The sequence below is a fragment of the Doryrhamphus excisus genome, chromosome 5, assembly GCF_030265055.1.
Source record: "Doryrhamphus excisus isolate RoL2022-K1 chromosome 5, RoL_Dexc_1.0, whole genome shotgun sequence".
NCBI classification, from domain to species: domain Eukaryota; kingdom Metazoa; phylum Chordata; class Actinopteri; order Syngnathiformes; family Syngnathidae; genus Doryrhamphus; species Doryrhamphus excisus.
The window spans coordinates 6,549,236-6,571,785 of record NC_080470.1 but is presented as its reverse complement, the minus strand read 5'-3'; the positions used below and the strand labels follow the sequence as shown (position 1 = coordinate 6,571,785).

Genomic DNA, 22,550 nt, shown 5'->3' with positions numbered 1-22,550 from the left:
CACAAATATGTTTAAAAAGAGAAATGGGAAACAATTATTGTATTACACCACAATTGTATAATATGATTTTGCTTTATTGTTGGTTCATATATATATGGTGACGCTTTTAGACCAAATAGGCTCCTTGCCTGACATATCCGTGGACATTGAAAAATGTACTTGATTTTACTTGATAACTGCAACATTTTCTGACACATCATATTTGATCTGTCCTGCAGGTCCTTGTGCTCTAACATCAATCAGCGCAGTGACACAATGCAACAGTGACACCATCCTTGTCGAATGGGAGATGTCAAATGAGACACCCTTTTACGTGGCAACAGCTGAGGGCTATGACCAATCCCTCACGTCCTGTAACAGCACCTCCAGTTCCTGTGAACTCCAGGGAATCCACTGTGACATGCACTACAGCATCATTGTATCAGCTTCTTCTAATAGGTGCAGCAACCTTCGAAGTCCACCAGCAAGGATCCAAACAGGTACTTATTTTTTGGAGTTGTGAATCTAAATACGATATTTACACATTTTATTCATCGAGAGTTTTAAATGTGCTTGAGAAAGTGAAACTAGAATCACCCATATGAGCAGTTGATGTCAATATCATTTATTATTATCCTTATTTAGCTCCCTGCGCCCCGCAAAATGTGACTGCGGTACCTGCTTGTGAGGAGAACGGCGCCATAGTAACATGGGCCTACTCTCCTGTGGCTACATCATACCTGCTGACAGCCACAGGGAGAGATGGACATGTCGCAAGCTGCAACAGCTCCGTCAATAACTGCACCCTCACTGATCTGCACTGTGGCCAGCCATACAGCTTGACCGCCACGGCTAGGAGCGATAACTGCACCAGTGAACCTTCTGCTGCATCTTTCAGAACAGGTGAACTAATCAGATATTTCATATTTCTGCTGAGGCTTCTTTTGAGGCTTAAAGGGGACCTATTATGCTCATTTTTGGCCTTTTGTATTGAGTCCTATAGAGAAAGTTTTCTAGATCTAGAATCTGGTTTTGGATTTCCAAAACAGTCTTATTAAGTTCATTCTGCCCAGAGCCCACCTCCTGGTACACTTGGTCACACTCCCAAGTGTTTTTGAAGACACGACTGCTGAACCCCAATTTATAATTTTGGACTTGATAGTAAATTAATAAACAGAGAGCTACTTAAAAATGATTAGGAGCTACTGGTAGTCTTTTGCAGGACAACCAGTGTTTAAAAAGCTCGGTTAGCCCACTGACTGGTAGTGAAAAAAGGCTGTTCGCAACTCCAGACATCAGTGACCTTGTAATTTACACACACCGTATGACACACATGAGCACAAACCTTCACATACATGAATTTTGCCCGTCGCTTGGCTAGACAGTGACAAACGATAATTCAATTATCAGGTTTCATTCAAAATGAATGCAGTAGAGGTGATGTGTGTGGCACCGACTTAAAAAAAAAATCATACAAATTTGCATTTGTTTTTCGTTTCAGCGCCTTGTGCACCTTCTGGCCTTGCAGTGGCTTTTGAATGTGAGAACACTGCTGCCATCCTTACTTGGACCTCCTCTGAGGGTGCTGCAAAGTATTACGGCTGTGCCAAGTCTATGGATGGAGAGATTCTTTACTGTGACAGCGCCAACACATCCTGCACTATCGAAGGCCTGCAATGCGGGGACATGTACAACTTCTCAGTTGAAGCCTCCGACAGCTTCTGCAACAGTTCCCATAGTGCGCCTGTGGAGAGGGGAGCAGGTATGAATGTCATTAAAACAGTCGTCAAATGGAAATGCAACAAAACATGCATTTCTGAATTGGCCTTTACTTTCTCCTTACCTTCTCAAGTTCCATGTGCTCCCACTGCTGTGGATATTGGAATACAGAGAATAGGCCATAATCACTGGCTCATGTCCTCGTGGGAAACGGTCGACTGTCCCAATGTCGAGTATTTAGTGGAAATATCTGGTCGAATCCAAGACAACCCACAGGCCCTGATGAGTGTTTCTTCTTATTGGCTGTCCATACCATACTTTGAGACCACGATGCCTTGCAGCACACCTTACAATCTCACAATACGCTCCAGAAACTCAGCCGGAGCTAGTGAGCCTTCGAATGCCTATATTGGAGTCTCAGGTAATATTCTACTATGCTGCACGACACAAAGCTTTTTCTGAACATTTTGTTTCTACTTTATTGATTTTTCATCTGTTGAAATGCTTCTTGACTTCTTTACTTTTGTGGCTGACAGCACCAAATATTACTTGGTCCTACACTGGAAGCAGTGTGGACAATACTAGAATGTTGGGAATAAATTCATACAATCTAATGGAACAAATATTGCAATTTAAGTTGTGAATGGATAGGCTCCAGCACCCCCCGTGACCCTCGTGGGGAAAAAGCGGTACAAAATGAATGGATGAATGAAAGTTGTGAATGGAGGTCAGTGCTTCTGATAGTGTTTAGGCCAGCAGAGAAGGCCTTGCAGGCTTTTGACAGGTTTTGATCAGTCAGTTGTATACGCTTGAAACTTGGCATGATGAATTTGCCATAACACCTACAATACATTTGATCCTATGCTTCCATTTGGGTCAACAGAGTACATCTTTAAAGTGGAGTATTCATTTGCTTCATGTCTTGTCTGTGGTCTGAAATCTTGAGAATTAAAATATAATTTATTACTGGAAATGTGCAACTGAATGTTTTTAAAGCATGCCATGTTTTGTTTTTCTAGTACCCTGTGCTCCAAATAATGTGCAATACACTGGTAGCACTCAGTCTGCTACACTCTCCTGGGATGCATCGGTGCATGCCACGGGTTACAGTGTCTACGATGTCTCCGGGGAAAGCCGTGTTGCGCTTTGCAGCACCACCGGCCTCTCTTGCCAGCTGACCAACTTCAGTCCGGGTTACACTGAGGTGACAGCTAGCAATGCTGTCGGAGAGAGTATCCCGAGCGGAATCACTACAGGTGAAACACTGATTCTGTTTGACTATTCTTTTTTTTTAATTATCTCTCATTCAAACGTGATGCCAGATCAAAAGCTAGTGATACCAGTCCAGTTTCTGAGTTTAATTCTCTCCGATTAACCATGCTTTTCGACTGTGGGAGGAAAAAGGAGTAAATGGGGGAAATACACAGTTGAACACAGAACTACACAATCAATCAAAAATATCCCCCAAAGCCTGATCTGAAGGAAAATGGTATTACCCTTTCTGATACATCTGGGCTCCTTTATTTGCAATAACCTTAACTACAAAATACCATACATTTATAATAACTTTGAGCAACAGTTCTGCAAATTGGGTAGAAATTGCTAATTAATAATAATAAAGCTTTCCTAGCACCTTGAACAACATACACTTTTATGTAACAATGCAAATCCAGTCCAGTTAAGTGTTCTGATCATATTCAGGTCCAGTTGGATCTCGCAGGAAGAGAGATTTGCGGCCTTTTCGGATCCATGCCATCCTTGACAATGGTAAATATTAGTAAAACAGTTAAAAACACACAATAGCACTGCATGCCTGTAAAACCCTCTTATGTTTTTTTTTACCTGACTCTCAGATCTGGAAACTCCAAAGTTGCTAAACATAATCCTCAGCGGAGCATCACTGTATGTGAGGTGGGCAACGGTAAATGATGCAACCGAGTACACACTCGTCATTGAGGAAGAACAGCAACAGCAGGTGGACAATATCCAGCGCAGAGTAAGAATTGTGGAAGGAGATTATTACACTGAGACTGACCTCAAACCTAAGACCACCTACTGTATCAGGCTGGCAGCGAGAAACCCCATCAGCCAAAGTGACTACAGCACGCTAGCATGCAAAACTACTAGTGGTGACTCTTGGTGAAACACACCCACTTAAAAGGACATTTGGTTGCACAGACACGCCATCATGTTAGATTATATAAATTATGATCGACCCTAAAAGAACAAAGAAATACAAAGAGTACTTAAATATTTTAGTATGTTTATTTAGCTCATGTAAATTCTGATTATCCTAACAGGTATGTGTATTTATCATAAACTGTATTATTTTTGTAGATAGATAATTTCATATTTTGCCTGATTATCACATTGTGACTGTACTAGTCAACTTAAAAACTGGGAATGTATCGCAATATTATATAGGCCCATGCAGTATATGTATTTTCTGAATGATGTATAACATGATTTGTCCAGCAGTGAGTACTTAAATGAGTAGAATTTTTTAAGCAATGCCAGAAGATCTTTTGAAATATTAAAATTGCCTATAAGAAATTGTGTCACTTTTTGTGTTTGTGTGATGTAACTGATTTTAAATAAACAGATGCAAGGCAGTAGATTTCACACAAATCGGACTGCGCATAAAAAGGTGATGTAGTTCAAATTAACTCACCATTCTGTGAAATGTGCCTGAACAGCACCCCTTAGAACACAGTGTTTGCAAGTCTTTGGCACTAGTTCCATCCTGCTCTGACAGGAAGGAAAAAGACAATCACTAATGGATTCTTCATGTATGTGCAATATATGAGCCAATAGGTAAGTTTAATGATTATGTTGACATCAATAGTGAACTATACTTTCAGGGTTTGTGATAAGAATATCCACTCATTGTATTTTTTCTGTCTTTCTGCATATTTCGACCACACACATCATAAAGAACACACACACACACACCTTCCTGCATAATAAAAGATGATTGAGGATCAGTGATATAGAAAATCAATGAATGAACAAAGGATTCTCTGTCCGGAATCTGTCTATAATGCTCCAACTTTAAAAGAAACACTACTGTATGTACAATAGCCAACCTCGTACTTCGCTAGTGAAACACATTCAATCGATAATATAAGATAACTAAAAATGTATTTTTTACATGTTACATAATATTAATTGTCCCATGACATATTCACCCAAGTGGATTTTTATTTGTGAACAATATAAAAATGTAACGATATTGACAATGAAGGGAAAAAAATATTACACTAGAATAGGGTGGTCAATTGACAAGTACTTCCGTAGTTTGCCCTGCACGGGTTTGGCGGCTATGACGTTCCATTAATTTGTCGTGAACTCAGCAGAAAAGTCCCATTCAATTCTAGTGTCTTTGGTATTTAGTATAGCTACGACTAAAACACAATATCAACATGTTCAGCCCGTCGCTTCACATACAGAGACACCAGTTTGTCGTTGACTTTGTCAAAAGGAATAAACCCAAACAGGTGAGGTGTCCTTTAACATCTTCAGAACAACATTTATCACCGAATTAAGGTGTCACCTGATACTAATGGCCTCCACTCAACTGAGCGCCAGCTTTGCTAGTAGCTTCCTTGCTCACCATAGACTGCACACATCTTCTCGGCCCAATAAAGATAGTTTTTATTTTGTCAGGTGGTGGATTTAGGCTGCGGCGAGTGCAGCCTTCTTCAAAAGCTCAAGTTTCACCGTGAAATTGAATTGTTGGTTGGAGTTGACGTCAATGGCGCCAAGCTGTCCAAAAAGAAGTGAGTGTAAACATTTGAACGCAACACTCGTGTCCATATTTAGGTGCGAATGCCATAGTCGACCCACAAGTCAAAATATATGATATATATGATATAATATATATATTATTGGATATTACACTATTTTGCTTTGGCTCCAATAACACAAAGCTAACACAAATATTGTTCAGCTAGTGAAAGCATAGCTAATTATGTGTTAACGAAGAGCTAATGCTAATTACACCCTTGCTAGCACACACATGCGCTTGGTAAAATGAATATATTGATTTTTATGAATATATTTTGACATGCTACCGATTGTACGACAGCAGTAGTCCCTCGTTTATCGTGGTTAATTGGTTCCAGACAAGCCTCTGATTATTGATTTTTTTTTGTGAAACCGGTTTCCTCATCTTTAATATTTTCATAGAGTATACAAAACCTGTTTATAGCCTTCTTCATAGAGTTTTTAACATCATTAGAACCCTCTAGAAATGTTTATAACATGATGTCACTGATGTGACCTCCCTCAGGCATATATTAGCTCCTTTATCAACTGATTATCTCCAGCCAACCTTCAAGCAGCTATGCATCCAGCTCTACCAGGGCTCTGTTACACAAAAAGATGCCCGACTCAGAGGATTTGACCTGGTGACCAGTATAGAACTGTAAGTGGCTGTTTGGGTATTCCTTTTTTTAAACAGTTAACTTCACCTAACTGATCAGTTTATCCCTCTGCCCCCGTTCTTGTCTGACTACAGCATAGAGCATCTGCCTCTTCATGACTTGGACCAGTTTTCGGAGGTGGTCTTTGGATACATGGCCCCGCAAACAGTGATCATCAGTACACCAAATTCTGAGTTCAACCCGCTTTTTCCTGGACTCTCAGGTTTCAGACACAGTGACCACAAGTTTGAGTGGACCAGAGTGGAGTTTCAATCCTGGTGTGTGGTTATAAAATGTCCATCTATCCATGACAAAGGAAAATTAAAAGTACACAATTCACCCCTTCAGTATAATATGTTGTTTTATCTGAATTGTAGGCCATGCTAGGATGAATGAACTACTGGCTACAAAATTAATCATAGTGTGGTAATTAATCATGATGCTAATTTCCAGGTTGAAGTTTATTTGAGTAATGTTTATAAACAATAAAGATGTATTTGTTTCCAGGGCTCTGAAAGCATGTTCGGAGTATGGCTTCAAGGTGGAGTTCACTGGTGTGGGAGAATCACCCCCTGGAGAAGAAGAATCCTTTGGCTTCTGCACCCAGATTGGTGTGTTTCATCGACTCTTGAGCAAAAACAGGCACATGTCTGGCGATGATGTGGACAACCATTTTTCATACACATTGGTAAGTAGCAGAATTCAGTTATTTACAATTAGTGTTTCAAAGTTACAATGTACTCTGTGCGTTTGAGGCTGTATTTTTTTAAACCAGTAATATCCCACTTTGGGCAGGTGTATGTGAGCCGGATGTATTGTAATTGCAAGAAATTTCACGACCAAAATGAATACATGTTTTTAAAGTAAATGTTTTGTATTAATCCTTGCATCCAGCCATGCAAATAACTTCACCCATGCATGTTTGAATGTATATGAATACAAACGCATCAGCGTCATAATTATAGGGTTTACATTTTTCTTTCTGTGGATGTGTAAAAAAAATCTGTTTCCTGATTAGCTTTATAGCATAAACTATCCCAGCCTACATGACAACAACATCCTGCGGAAGGCCGTGGTTAGTGAGGTGCTGTATTGGGTGGAAAAGCTAAAAACTGAATGGCTGACAGGTAAGAGTCAAGGTGCTTTTACACTATTTATTTGACTATTTTGTATTTTACTTAACTGATTTAACTTCTTTTCTCTGGTTTCTTAAAATCTAATCAAATCAGAGAATCAGGAAGAAAATCCTGTGGAAGATTATGTGAGGGAAAGAGGAGAGCATGGAGGGATCTTTTGGACAAATGGTGACATACAGGAGTGTAACATGTTACACAGGTGTGTGTTTTATATTATAGACGAGCAAGTGAGCTACTAGTTCCATCGACAATCATCTGAGAGTGTGTATTGATGCACGTCAGTGTATTGCAACTGCTATTCTCTTTATTACTACCTGTTGCTACTTTCTCAAGTCTCACTAGCAGTCAGCTAGTGGGAATTGTAATTTCCGATGTGTAAGATACACCTGTGTTTAAGCCACACCCACTTAATTTTGAAAGACAATCAGCACATTGTGGCGTACACAAGTCTGTGAGGACCAGTTAGCCCTTTATTTGACAGAAGTAGTGTGTTAAGTTGCTGTGGGATGAGCTTAGTGTTTTTTGTAAGATTACACTGAGTCAAACTGTTATGTTGAGTAATGAAAAAAATAGTATTTCCTCACCGACTCGCAAGTGGGACAGTATTTAAACGATTAATAGTTATTCTGTCATGAGATTGGAAACATGGCCATAAATAAGACGCACCCACTGTATAAGCTGCAGGGTTCAAAAGTTTAAGAAAAAAGTAGGTCACAAAGCCAAATTACATTTAACTATAACCACTGTGTTGCTATATTCTTGTCTTTTCCTCAGGCATGTTTCTGTACCTCTACATAAGCTGTGGATCTGCTGCCCTAAATTGAGTGAGCTGACTGACAGTCTTCGTAATCTCGTACAACTAATTATAGATGATCCCCAAATTAAGATGAATCAGGACCGCTCTGCTGTAATTATCTGCATTCAGAAAGAAGGTAATGCTGTACTTTTTTGTCTTAAGCTTTGAATTGCAATTAGCATGTATTACTTGTAATTTTTTGATAATGTAGAGATGTCTCAATTCACGCCAAGTAAGCTAAGCCGGCAACACCGATCCTGCATGTTATTCTCTGGCAGACCAAGTGCGTATGAGATGTGTTAAGAAGCAGAGATACAATGCTATAACGAGCAAGGGCAGCTTATAAAATATATACTGTATGTGCAGTATGTGTTGGAAATGAATGTATGGTAAACACTGGCAGCGGTGGTGACATTGCTGGATATAAACCCATGTTTTTAGATGTTGAAGATGATGATCCTAATGATCTGATGGACAGCGGCTATGTGGAGGCCAACAACATGGAAAGAGAACCGTGGAAGGTCGATGGTTAGTCTCCACTACTTAACCTAATTTGGAATAAAATGAACAGTCTGCATGAGCGGTTTTATTCCCATGTGTTTCTTTGAACTTGTCAACAGTGTAAGGTACACGTCGTAAGCATCCAGCACAGTTTAAGGAAGCAAATACACTGGACAGTGTTTCAACAGCGCAGTACATCACTTTACGGAAAAATACAAGTTACACTTTTATATAGACAACAGCTTCACAGAAGAGAGGAAGCAATCATGTTTGTAACAACATGGTAGTTACCCACGTGAACTTAACTGTCACACAGGTAAAACAAGTGTCCATAAAACAAAGCAAAGACATCTCTACAAAATATACTGTACTAACTACACAACAGAACACTTTTCCAAGCAAAAATGGCACAACGTTGAATATACTAACTGTATCAAACACAGTGATATTTTGGAATTTTCAACATGACAGTGAAATCATATTGGAAAAAAAAAAATCACAAGACCGATATAAATATACATCACTTTGCGTACGTCTGCCTTAAAGTGATCCTTCAGTGGAGAAGTAGTCAGAATAAGATGTCACGGATATCTGACTTTGTGCAAATATGACAATCATGCAAAACATAGTAAATGGAGAATAGCCACACAGACACCACACTTGTGTGGGACTTCCACCTTAAGACAGTATACTTCTGATACTTCACACCATTTGATCCTAAACGCTAGCCTAGTCTGGGTAAGTTGTACTGTAAGTTGCATATTCATTATATTGTTGATGTGCCACATTTTTTCCCCCTATTTAGTCAACTAACGCAAAGCTAATATGTATGTCATATATGCACTACATTGTAAACCTCTGAAAATGTCAGTACATTAGATGTTTATCCTTATTTTAATTGGATTTATACTGTAGTTCAAAACTATTATTCTCTTCCAGAATAAAGATGCAGGAATTAAACAATTTTCTTTAATCAATGTAGCGTAAGTACTTGAAGCTGTTGCTTGTGTCAAAACTAAAGAGTTATACAATTCCATTTTCTATATAATTGCTTTATAGACAAACTATTGAATACACAGTCACCTGGGCTGCACTTAAAGTAGTGGTTACGGCAGATATGTATTTCAAGTGCTTACTTGACTGATTTAAAGATTACTAGTTCCTTAAATGGTCTAATAGTTACTCCACCCTGGGGAGGCATACTTAGCGCAAGTCAGGGGTGGATTTTTCTTCCATCAATGGCCACTTTGATATTTTGTAAACGTGCTAAATAATATGTATTTGAAGAAGGAAAATGTATCATCTCCCAACAAGCATTTCATTTTCCGAATATCTCAACGTTTTGCTTGAATAATCTTTGCAAATTGTCTTTCAATATTATGACTTTATTGCAAAAATATATTGACTTAATTCCCTTAATATAACTTTTCCCCAGCTGAATGTTCAATTTACATTATTTTGTTTTGATTCTCATATGACAACTTAATATATTGTTTCTTTAATGTTTCAACTTAAGCTACTAAAATGTTATTTTTTCTCCATAATATTACTTTATGGTAAAATTAATGATAAAAAAGTGTAATTTCTAAAATTATTTTTAAAATGTGCCACTAGCCAATAATAAAAACCAGCCGTAGTCAGCAAATGGCCCCCGGGCCGCACATTGGACATCACTAGCCTAGTCAGAAGTGCTTTGGTTGAGGGTTTAACCAAGTGTGGAGCCAAATATAGTAAGCTGGGCAAATTTGTACTGCATCATTTTCTATGCTAAAAATGGTGAGTAGTTTTCACTATTTTTGTAGGCATGTTTCATGTTTAGGCATTGGATTAGCATTGCTAATGCTAAACAAAGCTGCCATGATGCTGATATTGTAAAGTGGTCTCACACATACACAGTCTGGCACCTGGTCTTTGTAATAAGTAAAACATCCTTTCAGAATGTTTCTAACAACAACCTCTTAGCAGATTCAAGGCAAACATAACTAAGCAGAAATTTAAAGAGAAGTCACAAAACAGACAATTATTACTACAGAATTCAAAGGAATGTATTGAAATTGCATGGCATTGTCCTGTTGCCGTTTCTAAACTCAACTCGCTTTCTCACTTCTTCCAATGTGTTTGGTTTAAACGTTGGTGAAAATAGCGTGTGCACAGGCAGCCCTTCCTGTTAAAATTAAATAAGAAAACAAGTCACATTGAAGTTGATCCCACTGTGACACAAACTACCCAGTCAAAAGAAAGCTACAGTGTTCAGTTCCAAATATGAACACGGGAGGGCGTTGTTGTGACGTCTACCACGGACAGTGTGCGGCTCAAGCAGAGAGCTAAGACTGATACGGACAAAACCCTGCTTCCAGTTGTTTTTTCCTCTTTTCTTGATGCAGTTTAGCGCTTTATCACCACCTGCTCGTATGCTGCACCTCCGACTCTGCAATGTTAAAAGAAGAATAGATAAAGATAATAATAAATGCATCCCTGTATGGACAGTTTGTTAAATCTCAGCATTTCCAGTGCATATTTTTGACATATGCAAGGTGGACCACATAGAGAGACTTATTAAATAAAAGCAAAAGTTTGAAAAATAATGGACAAAATTTAAAGTTTACAGAAAAAAAAGTCTGCTTTATAAGAATAAAATAATGTGACAAGTAAATTTTTTTAGTTAGAAGTAAATATATGTATTAAGAGGCTAAAGATTGCATTAAAAAATACCTTTATACAGTAAAAACAGTGAAAGACTTATAATATAACCTGGTAGGAAGATGGTGGCTTCCAAGAGCGGTGCTACCTCCAGGCCCAACAAATAGACGTAACCCCTCCTCTGGAACACACAAAGTACAAGTGTGTAGAAACAACTGGCGCCTATAACAGTGCATGTCATCAAGAAGCAAGTTGTTTTGCAACATCCACATTCTTTTCATCAAGGAAGTTACTTCAAAATAGATTGGCTGACTGAGAAATGTGACACTGCTAAGTAACAGCTGTTTTACATCAAGATAGTGTGTAAAAAATGCAAATATTGAGTATAACACAAACATAAATAAGGCCAAGGATGCGTGTGTGTTGTTACCCTCTGCACTGGAATCCAGAAGGCTCGGTGTGAAATCTTGGCTTTGGAGGATTTTTTCCACTACGTCGTCAGCATCCACACGAGTATCGTCCATTCTCTTTAGCTGCGACTCCATTGAGTCCTGCTTCACTGGGTGCCTGAGTACACAAGATGCACGAGCCATGTAGTGTTACTCCTTAAACACATACAACACGGTTGTTTCTTAAATGTCTTTGCAGTTTTGCCACACGCAAGTCATAAAACTTAATCGCTTAGCAGTCCAGACTATGAGGCAGCGTGTCATCTTCCAATGAGAGTACGTACTGTAAGTCATGTCCTGCTAAATGGCTCTTTTCACTTTATTAAAGGCAAAGGATGGCAGGTTAAGGTACTGTGAGGTCAGCAATATAAAAGATTATTGTCCTGCAAAAAGGTCATTCCTTCCAGTACATCACACTTTATGGTGTACTCTGTCAGATTTCTAATTTCAGCATTTGTGCACTCGCTCCAACAGGTCATGTCTGCAAACATTTATGGTTGCAGTGCTTGTGGAGAAGAAGCTTATTTTGTTGGCTGATGGTTTCTAACTGCATTGCATTCAGCGTATATGTAAAATGTATTTCTGTGTTGTTTCCAACACTGTGTGGTTGGATAAAGAAACCATTTGATATCTAAGTATATACTAGATTTATAACCTTTGTCATCTTTCATCTGATTATCTTTGAAAAGCTGTTCCACATGACGTTGAAAGGTCCACACAGAAGTGTCTTTGATTGAGCTACAAACATGTTTTAAAAATAGCTTTCAGTGACAGAACATTAGAAGACACAGTTTTGCTGCTTTGCTTGGTTTTACCACATTAGCTTTTTTTATGACTGCCATCTTCATCCTTTTAGACAAGGGTGTCCAAACCTTTTCCACTTTTCTACTGAAAAAAAAAAAATCAAAAGATATGGAGTACTTTTGATATTTCTTTTATATATTTTGTCAATTTTGTGAAATGGCTATACAGTGTAACCTTGGTTAGCGCCCGGCCTGGTTAACATGGTTTTGGGTAAAAAATTTACATCACAATTTTACTTCGTTTTGTGTGAATTCTCCAGTTAGTGTACAATATGGTGTGTGTCTTGTCATGTTATTAACTCCTTCAATATAAAAAATGGATTTATACATCTTTTACCTTTTGTGCAAGAGGCGTTAATGACACAACTGCACACTAATGTCACTTTTAGAGCAGTTTTAAGCTATAAAAACGGCCATAGTTAGCAGAAGATCAGCGCTCAGCATGTGAATTTGAATGGAAAAAACATACGTGACAGCAAGGGGGAAGTGGAAGAACATGGAATGTAGCGTGAGGAAGGTTATGCATTGTAGGGAATTTACACACACAATTTGTATATCAATTATTTTGATGTAAAACATCAACAGTCATGTGAAGGCAAAAGTAAAGTAAAAAATTTAGGCCATACACAATCCGATATTGATAACGTATAACAGCTGATATAAGCAGAAATAAATAACAATACAGTCGTGTATGTTCGTTTCTAAAATAATTCACCTGTTGAGTCGCTCACAAGATGAGGCGCTCCGAACTGGAGAACCCACAGAGTTGCTGGAGTTGGTGGCGGAAAGCGGATGTTCAGGGAGAGCAGGACAGGGCCTGGCTTCTCTGTCCTCGTTTGGTTCTGGGATGCTGCCGATGCCCGTTGAGGCACTGCCTACTGAATGGTTCCGACGATGACTAAAGTCTGACATGCTGGAGGAGCGCGAGTGGCCTGTGCTGTAGCCTGGAATGGATCAGCAAATGAGATACAATCAAAAGCTGTTCTCTTTTTTTTTGGTGACAACTGATATTTGGCTGAAACTTACCTATGTTCTACTAATTACTAAGAACGGAAAAAAGTTTTGAATAGAACATTAAAGTCTAATCTGTCTGTTTTGGTATATACCATGTATATACCCTACAACACAATATCATGTGTGCCTTAAAAAATATTCATCAAAATGTCAAAAATGTCCAGGACTGAGAGGGACGGCATTTGGAAAAAATGGCTGGGGTTGACCATAGTCATTTCTGGGCATCAGTTACAACAATTTCAGTAGACCAATGTCCCACTCATGTGATGGTCGATTAAGAGCCATATATGTGTCAGGAAATACACTTCCAATGTCTCCAATTAGAGGGCTATTAGAGCAGCAGTGATTCACTCTCTCTCTCTCCACTCGTTTTACTATGCATTTGTCTCATATGCCAGCGATAAAACATAAAGTTATGACGCCTTCCTAAAACCTAACATTGGCTTCTCAGCTGAATGGGCATTACCTGAGAGTTTGGACTGTTGGCTAGCATAGCTGGAAGTCCGTGAATGGCCGCAGACAGCGAGATCATCAGACACCACGGGACACTTGACTTCTCGACTCTCCGCTGTGATCGAAAAACACACACGATGAAAAACTGCATGAACGCAACGCGATTTAGCACAAAGAAGTGAAAACCCGACAGATCCTGCAAATATATCACAGCACCAAGATACATTTGAAATTAATTCATGTTCCTTTACTCTGAATTAAATAAGCATCCCAGCATGTGAGGTCATAATGTACATTATGTTGAGTTTTACTGTATTAATAAGGTCAATGGCTGCATGTGTCATCATGTGATTCAGATCCTGCAGGCTGATTGGAGGAGGAGGACTTTTAAACCAGCTGTTGTCGGCCCCCTCTCTCTCCTCCACTCTGCCCATCCTCAACAGGAGCCATGCTGCCATGACTGTGGTCAAGTGTGGTTTCAGAAATGACTACAACTGGTGGGTGTCGATGCAAAAAAAAAACACAGTATATGCTTTTATTAGAAGAATAGCTGAGAAGTATTACTAGTGGTTCTTCAGAATGAGCAAACCCAAAAGCTCACACACGTCGCATCAGTACAAAACCCTGAGTTTACTGCGGGCATCAATGTGCATTCATATTCCATCATATAAAAATATCTAAACTACATTCAACATCAGGTTGCCTGAAACGTCACGCAACAGAAAATAGCGAGACATGACAATCTCAAAAAAGCTCAGGAATTTCCCTACTTGTGCCTCCATATGTACGCAGTACACAGTTCCTTCTTAATAAATGCTCAAAACCGACATTCCTATTCTGACACAAAAATAAATGTGATTAATACTTGCACATTGTAAATTTGATTAGTAAAAAGCATCATTACAGCCGACGCGTGTGAGGAAGCACAGCCACCATACTTACACACAGTCCTATTTTTAGCCACGTAAGAGCCTACAGTGTCAGAGCACATTGCAGCTAATCCAAAGGGGAGTTTGTTTAAATTATACATAAAAGAGCTGAACTACACTCTTTCACAATGCACACACTGAAATAGTAAAACAGCAGTGAAAGGCAGCCGAGATGGAGTGATGGGAGATGGTTCTTAATCTTAAGGATAGGAGGTACAGTTGCTCGATTACATGTACAGGAATAACTATTATACGCTGCAATCTATTTGCGGCTGGTGAGGGGTGCCTGCCTTATTTACATGTATTATCATTCATAGTAGCGATGCCTTGCGATTGGCTGGCAACCAGTCCAGGGTGTACCCCGCCTCTCACCAAAAGTCAGCTGGGTTAGGCTCCAGCATACCCCCGCGACCCAAATGAGGATCAACAGCAGAGAAGATGGATGGAGTAGTGATGCCATAGTTCACATTCTGATAGACTTATGGCTGCCCTCTTCCCGTTAAACAGTTTTTCTCTAAACAAGACATATTGTCACATTTTAATGTAGCAAGAGCTTGTGTAGATAAATGCATAATCCTACTTACTGTACATACATAGACATTTGTCGATTTGACTCACCAGAGGAAGCCGTTTGTGAATCCCCTCCCTTCCTTTCTTCCAGCAGACTTTCTCCATCACCCTGGATGCCAATCACTGTTGCAGTAGAAGGAGGCCTGATGACAGGGGACAGGTAATGAGTCAACAAAGAGATGCAAAAAGTCGGGAAATGTGTCACATGGAGGAAAAAAAAACAATACTGTGTGAAACAAATTAAAGTTTAAGGGACAAACATTAAACCAAGGCTGAAAGTGAATATTTAGTTCAGCCCATGCATAAAATGAATTGGAAAAACAAAGATTACAGAATAATTTTTAGGTCAAAACTTTGCCTCAGGCTGATCCACATTTTTTCTCTGTGCAGCCAAATATGCACACTCACTGAAAATAGGACAACCAAATGTATGCTGCATCAAGATGGCACTCGACACCAAGTGCATTCATGTTATCATACAAATTAGGGTCTTGAATTTAATCGCAGGTTCAACAATGCACTCTACTTCTAAAATTCTCTTTTACAACTTGGAGAACACAAACCTCTGGCAAGGTCAATGTAATAAAATTCTGCTTTTGACACAACATTGTGACATTTAATTGGATCTTTCTGGATTAATGTGTCAAGTCTCATGAAATTATTTTTTGTAGTTTTACTGACGTGCAACTAAACTTGTACAGAGAAAATAATTTCATTTTACAAGGGACAAAAAGTTACTTAGACTCACGTTTTAAAACAGGGATCTCCTGACATGAGCTGAGTACTGATGATAACCTGTAAAAGAAATAAAATATGCCAAGTGTGAGGTGCTTTGACAATATTTCAACATTCAACAATGTTTGGGTGGGGACCAATATCGAAACCTTCTGTTTCTGTCCAAAATTCTGTAGAAGTCAGTCATTTTCCAAACAGTTACACTACTTTCTGAAAAGCAATGATTTATTTGAATACTTTCACTCAGGTTTTGGAACACATCATAGTACAGAGACAGCAGCACTAGTCAAAGTTACTGGCGACGTCCTTTAGTTCAGACAAAGGTCATTCATGTCTTGATACTGGAACCACCTACAATTGGTTCAAATCATATTAGTCTATCATTTACAGTTTATAAATAGTGGCAATAAAGGCTTGTGCGTATAAAAATTAGCCATGGCATCCCACAGAGATCTGTGTTTGAACCAGTATAACCTCATACTTAACCTACCCCTTGGGCAGGTCTGTCCAGAGTCCAGTCTGGGGATTTTTTTAAATAGGCCTCTAACATATTCTAAATCCAAAATGAAACATCAGAACACTTATTAAGTATTTGGATTACTTTGGATGCTTTACTTACTTTAAGAATGGAGTTATCCTGGCGAGTATTTTTGGTATCGTAACCCTCCAGTAGACATCTTCGGGTTGTGCTGCCTGAGCCGGCAAACTCAGATAAATTCAGATTTGCAAAACCAAGCTGGAAGAGAAACATTTATGCTGGATTAATTTTGTTGGGATGTCTGATAATTAAATGGCCATGCCAGAACAAAGGACATGACAAAAATGCTCAGCATGTGCTCCCATAAGATACTCTTAAACTGACTAATTCCCATGAAATCTATACATACTAAAATGTACTCACCCATGATTAAATATAGGTGTTTGTGTTGTGAAAATGAACATCATTTCAGATGTTCCACTTTTAGCATGCAAATGTGCATGTATATTTCAGCTCAAAAGCAGACTGAGACATACGTAAAAGGTACAGGCAGCTTTTTGGCTGTTATTACAAAGGGTGTGTTTGGTGCAAAAACACTTGCATATCACCATACCTATGGTGGTGGCAGCATCATGCATTAGAACTGCTTTTCCTAGCTTTAAAAAAGCTTTAAGTTCTTATGAACACTTTCCAAAAAATCTGTAAATTTAGTAAAAAATAATCCTCAAGGCTGCCCTGTGATTGCCTGGCGACCAGTCCAGGGTGTACCCCGCCTCTCGCACGAAGGCAGCTGGGATAGGCTCCAGCATGCCCCGCGACCCTCATGAGGATAAGCGGTAGAACATGAATGAATGAATAATCCTCCAGGCTCCTGTTTAGCAGTAGAAGATGAGGTGGAATTTTAAAATTCAGCATCATCTTAAGAAAACATCCAAATCACGTATACAGTAGGGCCCCCAAAGCCAGAATATACCCATCATAACTTGCGTTTTTCACATCACAAAAAGCTGATGTATTAATAGAAGTGTGTCAGTGTTTAATATACACTGTAAATGTGGGCCTGTACACATGGGATAAGTCACGAGTGGAATGAAAAAGGGTGTGCTAATACCTTAGCATATGCCTTCCCCCCTTTCAGCTCCTAAAAAACAGACAAACAATATTGTCAACTATAGTGTTTACAAAACTCTTTCAGCATGGGGCCATACTTGCAACATGACTGTTGTACATGATGCACACAAATTCAGATGTTGCCTTTGATAAATGGGTTTGTTGTAGCCACCATAAATGTATATTTTTAAATAGAATATTTGGTAATTTGTAACAAAGTGTGGGGAGCTTGTTGAGTTAGTGAGCCATCACAAGAGCCTCCTTTATCAAAATCAACATCTCCAATGTACACTCACTGAAGAGACATATGGCCGTCTTATTGATTCTGTCGAATTTGAATTCCACTGTAGTGATTTTTTACTTTTTTTTTTTTACACAAACAATTGGCTTGATTGTAGTCCTCTGCAGACTCAGTTTCACGGTCCTCTGTGGGTCAGCTGTTGATGATGCAATTAAATGAAAAAATGTTCCAAATAAGGCAGCAATGAATTGTGCCCACATTGCTATGTGTTTTAGTGAGAAACATGATTTATTTGTTGCCATGACAAGACACAAAGCTAATACCAGCTCAACCAGTTAGACACAATAGAAGACGATGTGATCAAATGAGATGAGAGGTGCGTATTTCTGTCACCAACTGTGATTAAGTATTTAATGAAAATATATTTCTAAAGAGATTAGATAATATATTTGAGTGTGCTGAACTCCTGTTGCAAACCTATCCTTGTATTAAGCGGATTAATGCCAGAATAGAAGTTCCCATCCCATCATGTTGTTGAAATGTGACCAGGCTTATCAAAGTTATAGTATTAAGGGAATAAAGTCAACATATTATGGGCCCTTCACCATTCACATTGCAGATTCCACATGCAGTCTTGTTCTATTTATTACATTATATACATTATGATAATTACATTCGAAAGAAACATCAGTCAGCAGATCAGATGTATGCGGGCATAGAGGTCAGGATAATAATAATAATGTACCTTTCTGACTGAAACGCGACACACACAGGGATCCAATACACCAGTTCCTGCATTGGCGCTCATCTTACAGGGGAATGAGAACCTCTTCCGCCATCGCACACAGTTGGCCTGCACTGGTTCCCTGTGTGACAAAACCACAAAGATGCAAATTATTGGGTCAAACAATAGAGTATGTGCTATTTAAATAAAATAATACTTTAACAGTCCTGATAAACAGTGAAGTTGCACATTTGGATGAATATTTGGTTGGTTTGACAGGATAAGTGACATAATTATGCACATGGGGAAAATAAAACCCAAAGGTTCATTAAATACTCCAAAGTGATATATGAATGTGAATTGTTGTCAGCAGGAATACATTCCATCGAAGCAATACAGCTGGATGGACAGACAGATTAAGGACAATATCTGGTGACACGGAACTAAAGTATTCATCACATACAGTTTAGTACAATTACTATAATTTCGCTCACAGCGGAGTTGTACTACTGTTTCTTTGGTTGAACCACCAAGCTTCTGCTTCCCTGAACACAACGTGTCTAAACAGCTAAGGTGTTTCTGTAAGGTTAATATCACTACTATTATGTAACAACGCAAGGCTCAAACTCAACTCACAGTCTAAGACGACTGGATCACACTAACACGTGCTAACACGCAACTTATCACAGTTGCCTCAGTGCTAAATAAGCAGACTACAATATCATCTTTACCCCTTAATTCTTTAAACTGTTGGTGATTTAGAGTAAATGCACTAGTTCTCAGTCTGTAACTGGAGGTTTAAGTGAGAGTGACGTGTAGTCAACTCTCTGTGAATTGATGAGAAACAGAAAACAAAACCAAGGCGAAAACGGTCTGCATGCGTGGGCAGACACGATACCCAGCATGGCATCTCTCTCACTAGCATCCACTCCCACGCACCTCACCGAATCCCTTCTGTCAATTTATGTTGAACTAACTGTATTTTGTTGCTGTATTACAGCAGGAGAACTAAGATATATTTATTATGTTATAAAAACAGATGGTTACAGATTGAACATGCAAGCTCATATTGAGGAAAAATAAGGTTGCTTTCACTTTAAAAAGAACAGCACATCCATGTGTGCTGATTTTTATCCTGAGGCTGATAAACGTGACAGAGGGAACTCCCAGCCAGCTGGACACTGTGTACTTGGGGAATTCAGGCTTGGTAACACGTACTGCAGTGCACAACGCTTCTTGGCACAGTAGAATCCTATCAGTCTGTGTAAATAAGCTTTAAGTTTTAAGCCCCAACATGGAGGAAGGCCCAGTCAGTCAGCCCTCTGCATGGCTCAAATATCTTGTTAAATGTATGTTCTTTGATTTGCAGCCATTTTTTAACAAATTTGACAAATCACACATAATGCTCAATGCCAGGATTTCATTTATGTACTAAATGTTTCTTTTCTCTGCTCTTTAGGGCAGAGAAAAAGAGCAGGTTCTCAATAACAAGCCAACACCGATGGAAATAAAAGGCTCAAAAAAGAACAATCCAAACTTCCTTTAAACTCATTTGGGATGATTCAAACAAAGGTGAGGAATCTAGTTTGTTGATCCAGCACATGCAGAAAAAAAAACTTGTTCTCCCAGTATGAAAAGTTTCTCAACTGAGTACAAAACTAATCATATGTTTTTGTGATGTGAAAAAAACAATAAATCACTTTAACGCGAAACAGGCTTCTTCCTCCCCCTTCTAAATCATCTTGCATGACTTGACAAGCACCTCCCTCCCAAAGAAAAAATTTGCATCATGTTGACACGGACAGTAATATGTATATATGAAAATACAATCAGGTCACCCAAAGCCATAGGGAAAAATGTGTGCTCTGACGACACCAAGTATAACATCTGTCCAGATGCCTTGAAGCATCATGCTTTGGAACTGCTCAACTCTTAAAGGTCAGAAGAGAAAATACCAACGCTATTGCAGAAACAATCTTCATATTCTCTCCATTGTGATATTGTTTTCCAGCTCATTCCACACTGAATGAGTCATACAAATCCCCAAAAGAGACTGAGTCATTTCTGTCAGTATGCAAAATACGCCAAAGTAACCACCTCAAGGTGCTGTCAGACTGGCTCCTCATGTTGATGTTCATGTCTTCCTTTACTAAAAGTACAGTAGTGATCTAGAAAGGTGGAAACCGTCAGCTGATGTTATGTCTCTACTGTCAATGTCCACGCTATGAGACAAGAAGCAACCATACTTCTGAAAGATGCTCAGATTCATATTCACCTTTACATTCCGATTCATTGCGAATGCATGCATGCATGTTAGGTTAATTGACGACTCCAAATTGTCCATAGTTATGAATGTGAGTGTGAATGGTTGTTTGTCTGTATGTGCCCTGTGATTGGCTGGCGACCAGTCCAGGGTGTACCCCGCCTCTCGCCCGTGAGGATAAGCCATATAGAAAATGGATGGATGGATGGACAATGAGTTCTAATCAAGTCTTGGACTCAAATGTGTACAGCAGATCATACAAGCAATAGTCATTTGACAGGTCAACTAACCAAAAAAATGATCTCTGACTAGTCGCCAATTAATTTAATCTTGAGCGAATGTACCGTGCTTTTGACTTGATGGATATTATAAGGTCTGTTTATTAGTTTCTATCAAGAAAGTCCCCTATTAATTGTGTTTCTGGATCCTTCCATTAAAATCTAATAATAATGCTAATACCAATTTCAAAACAAAAACAGTGATTTTGTAAAAACATAAACTTGTGGTCGTGAATTTAGTGTGTGTGTGTGGAAAATATTATCAGAGAGAATTCCCCCACTAAAAAACTGATTCACATGACTCATTCAGCCCTATTTCTGAATATTAGCATTTATGACTCATACAGTAACAATAATACTAGCAATTAACCCAAATGGAACTGAATGTGTAACCATCCATGACATGACTACTAAAAATATATACTCCACTGTTGTACACCTTAGTTTTTTAGATTTAGATAAACTATGCGACAGACAAGTGAGATTGTTCAAATCTCTTTTTACACTTTTGGTGGCATTTGGTGTCCAAATATCATCAATATTCCCTGTTTATCTTTGCTTCCAATTCTTAAAATGCAATGATAGTGATGCAGTGATCTTCCAAATATTACTATGGCAGGGTTTGTTATTGTCTGATAGCCAAGAGGAGGTTGGCCTGTCAAACAAGAGCCAGACAATGCTGACGTCTTAAATAACAGTGAAATACAGCGTAGTATATACACTTAAGTTACATTTCCATCTCTTTCGGGCTGAAACCATTTCTTTAGTACTGGCTACCGGCGATATCGCTAAACCTCTGAGCTTCTGAAAGCTAGTGGTAATAAACAAAAGCAGGTCCACTCCTTGTTGTTTACACACAATCATGCTTAACGTCTCACCTAGAAGACTCCTCCGAGAACCCGCCGTCCAAGAGTCTGACTTTACAGAAGAGGACTCCATTGACAAACGGAACCGACGAGAGCTCGTCCAGCTCAAAATTCACCTTGAATTTGAACTTCTTCTTCTTCATCATCATTAAATCCATACACAGTCTCGGAGGTCTTGAGAGGGATGTTTAACGTCGACAGTTCATTGTGTGACCGTACCAACACCGTAAAGATGTGTGGTGGGAGGATGGGGAAGCGGCCCACAAAACAGTCGTCAAGCCACCTGAAGCATACACCCGTAGTACTTCAGTTGTTTTTTCAAAATAAAACCAAAGCAAACTCTAGCGCCATTCCTGTAACATCCATTGCAAGAAATACACAATTCTACCTTTAGAAAAATATTCATTCTGAAGCTGTGATTAAATTCTACATAACACTAATA

The 22,550-nt window shown here is 38.9% G+C and overlaps 3 protein-coding genes across 3 annotated transcripts in view; 2 read left to right on the top strand and 1 right to left on the bottom strand.

Moving 5' to 3' along the window:
- The window catches only part of LOC131129415 (uncharacterized), a 30,981-nt gene extending 26,745 nt beyond the window's left edge, over nt 1-4,236 (top strand). Inside the window, exons 51-57 of the mRNA XM_058072972.1 lie at nt 219-479; nt 625-882; nt 1,481-1,741; nt 1,832-2,119; nt 2,718-2,954; nt 3,400-3,465; nt 3,552-4,236. Of these exons, the coding sequence (XP_057928955.1) occupies nt 219-479; nt 625-882; nt 1,481-1,741; nt 1,832-2,119; nt 2,718-2,954; nt 3,400-3,465; nt 3,552-3,841 (1,661 nt within the window). The 3' untranslated portion in view covers nt 3,842-4,236. The remainder of the gene's footprint in view (nt 1-218; nt 480-624; nt 883-1,480; nt 1,742-1,831; nt 2,120-2,717; nt 2,955-3,399; nt 3,466-3,551) is intronic.
- Nucleotides 4,237-5,000: 764 nt separating this feature from the next.
- On the top strand, nt 5,001-8,650 carry henmt1 (HEN methyltransferase 1). The gene is made up of 9 exons (XM_058073859.1): nt 5,001-5,195; nt 5,365-5,477; nt 5,990-6,124; nt 6,218-6,400; nt 6,630-6,810; nt 7,141-7,249; nt 7,352-7,457; nt 8,033-8,190; nt 8,496-8,650. The coding sequence occupies exons 1-9, from the start codon at nt 5,121-5,123 to the stop codon at nt 8,585-8,587; spliced, it is 1,152 nt and encodes a 383-aa protein (XP_057929842.1). The 5' UTR covers nt 5,001-5,120; the 3' UTR covers nt 8,588-8,650.
- LOC131129916 (EEIG family member 2-like) lies at nt 8,628-22,372 on the bottom strand. Its single transcript, XM_058073860.1, has 11 exons — nt 22,121-22,372; nt 18,723-18,843; nt 17,738-17,767; nt 16,768-16,884; nt 16,162-16,208; nt 15,462-15,556; nt 13,928-14,029; nt 13,163-13,391; nt 11,626-11,762; nt 11,307-11,376; nt 8,628-10,983 (listed from the first exon to the last, which is right to left on the bottom strand). Exons 1-11 carry the CDS (start codon nt 22,264-22,266, stop codon nt 10,941-10,943), a joined length of 1,137 nt encoding a protein of 378 aa, XP_057929843.1. The 5' UTR covers nt 22,267-22,372; the 3' UTR covers nt 8,628-10,940.
- Between the last annotated feature and the right edge of the window lie 178 nt (nt 22,373-22,550).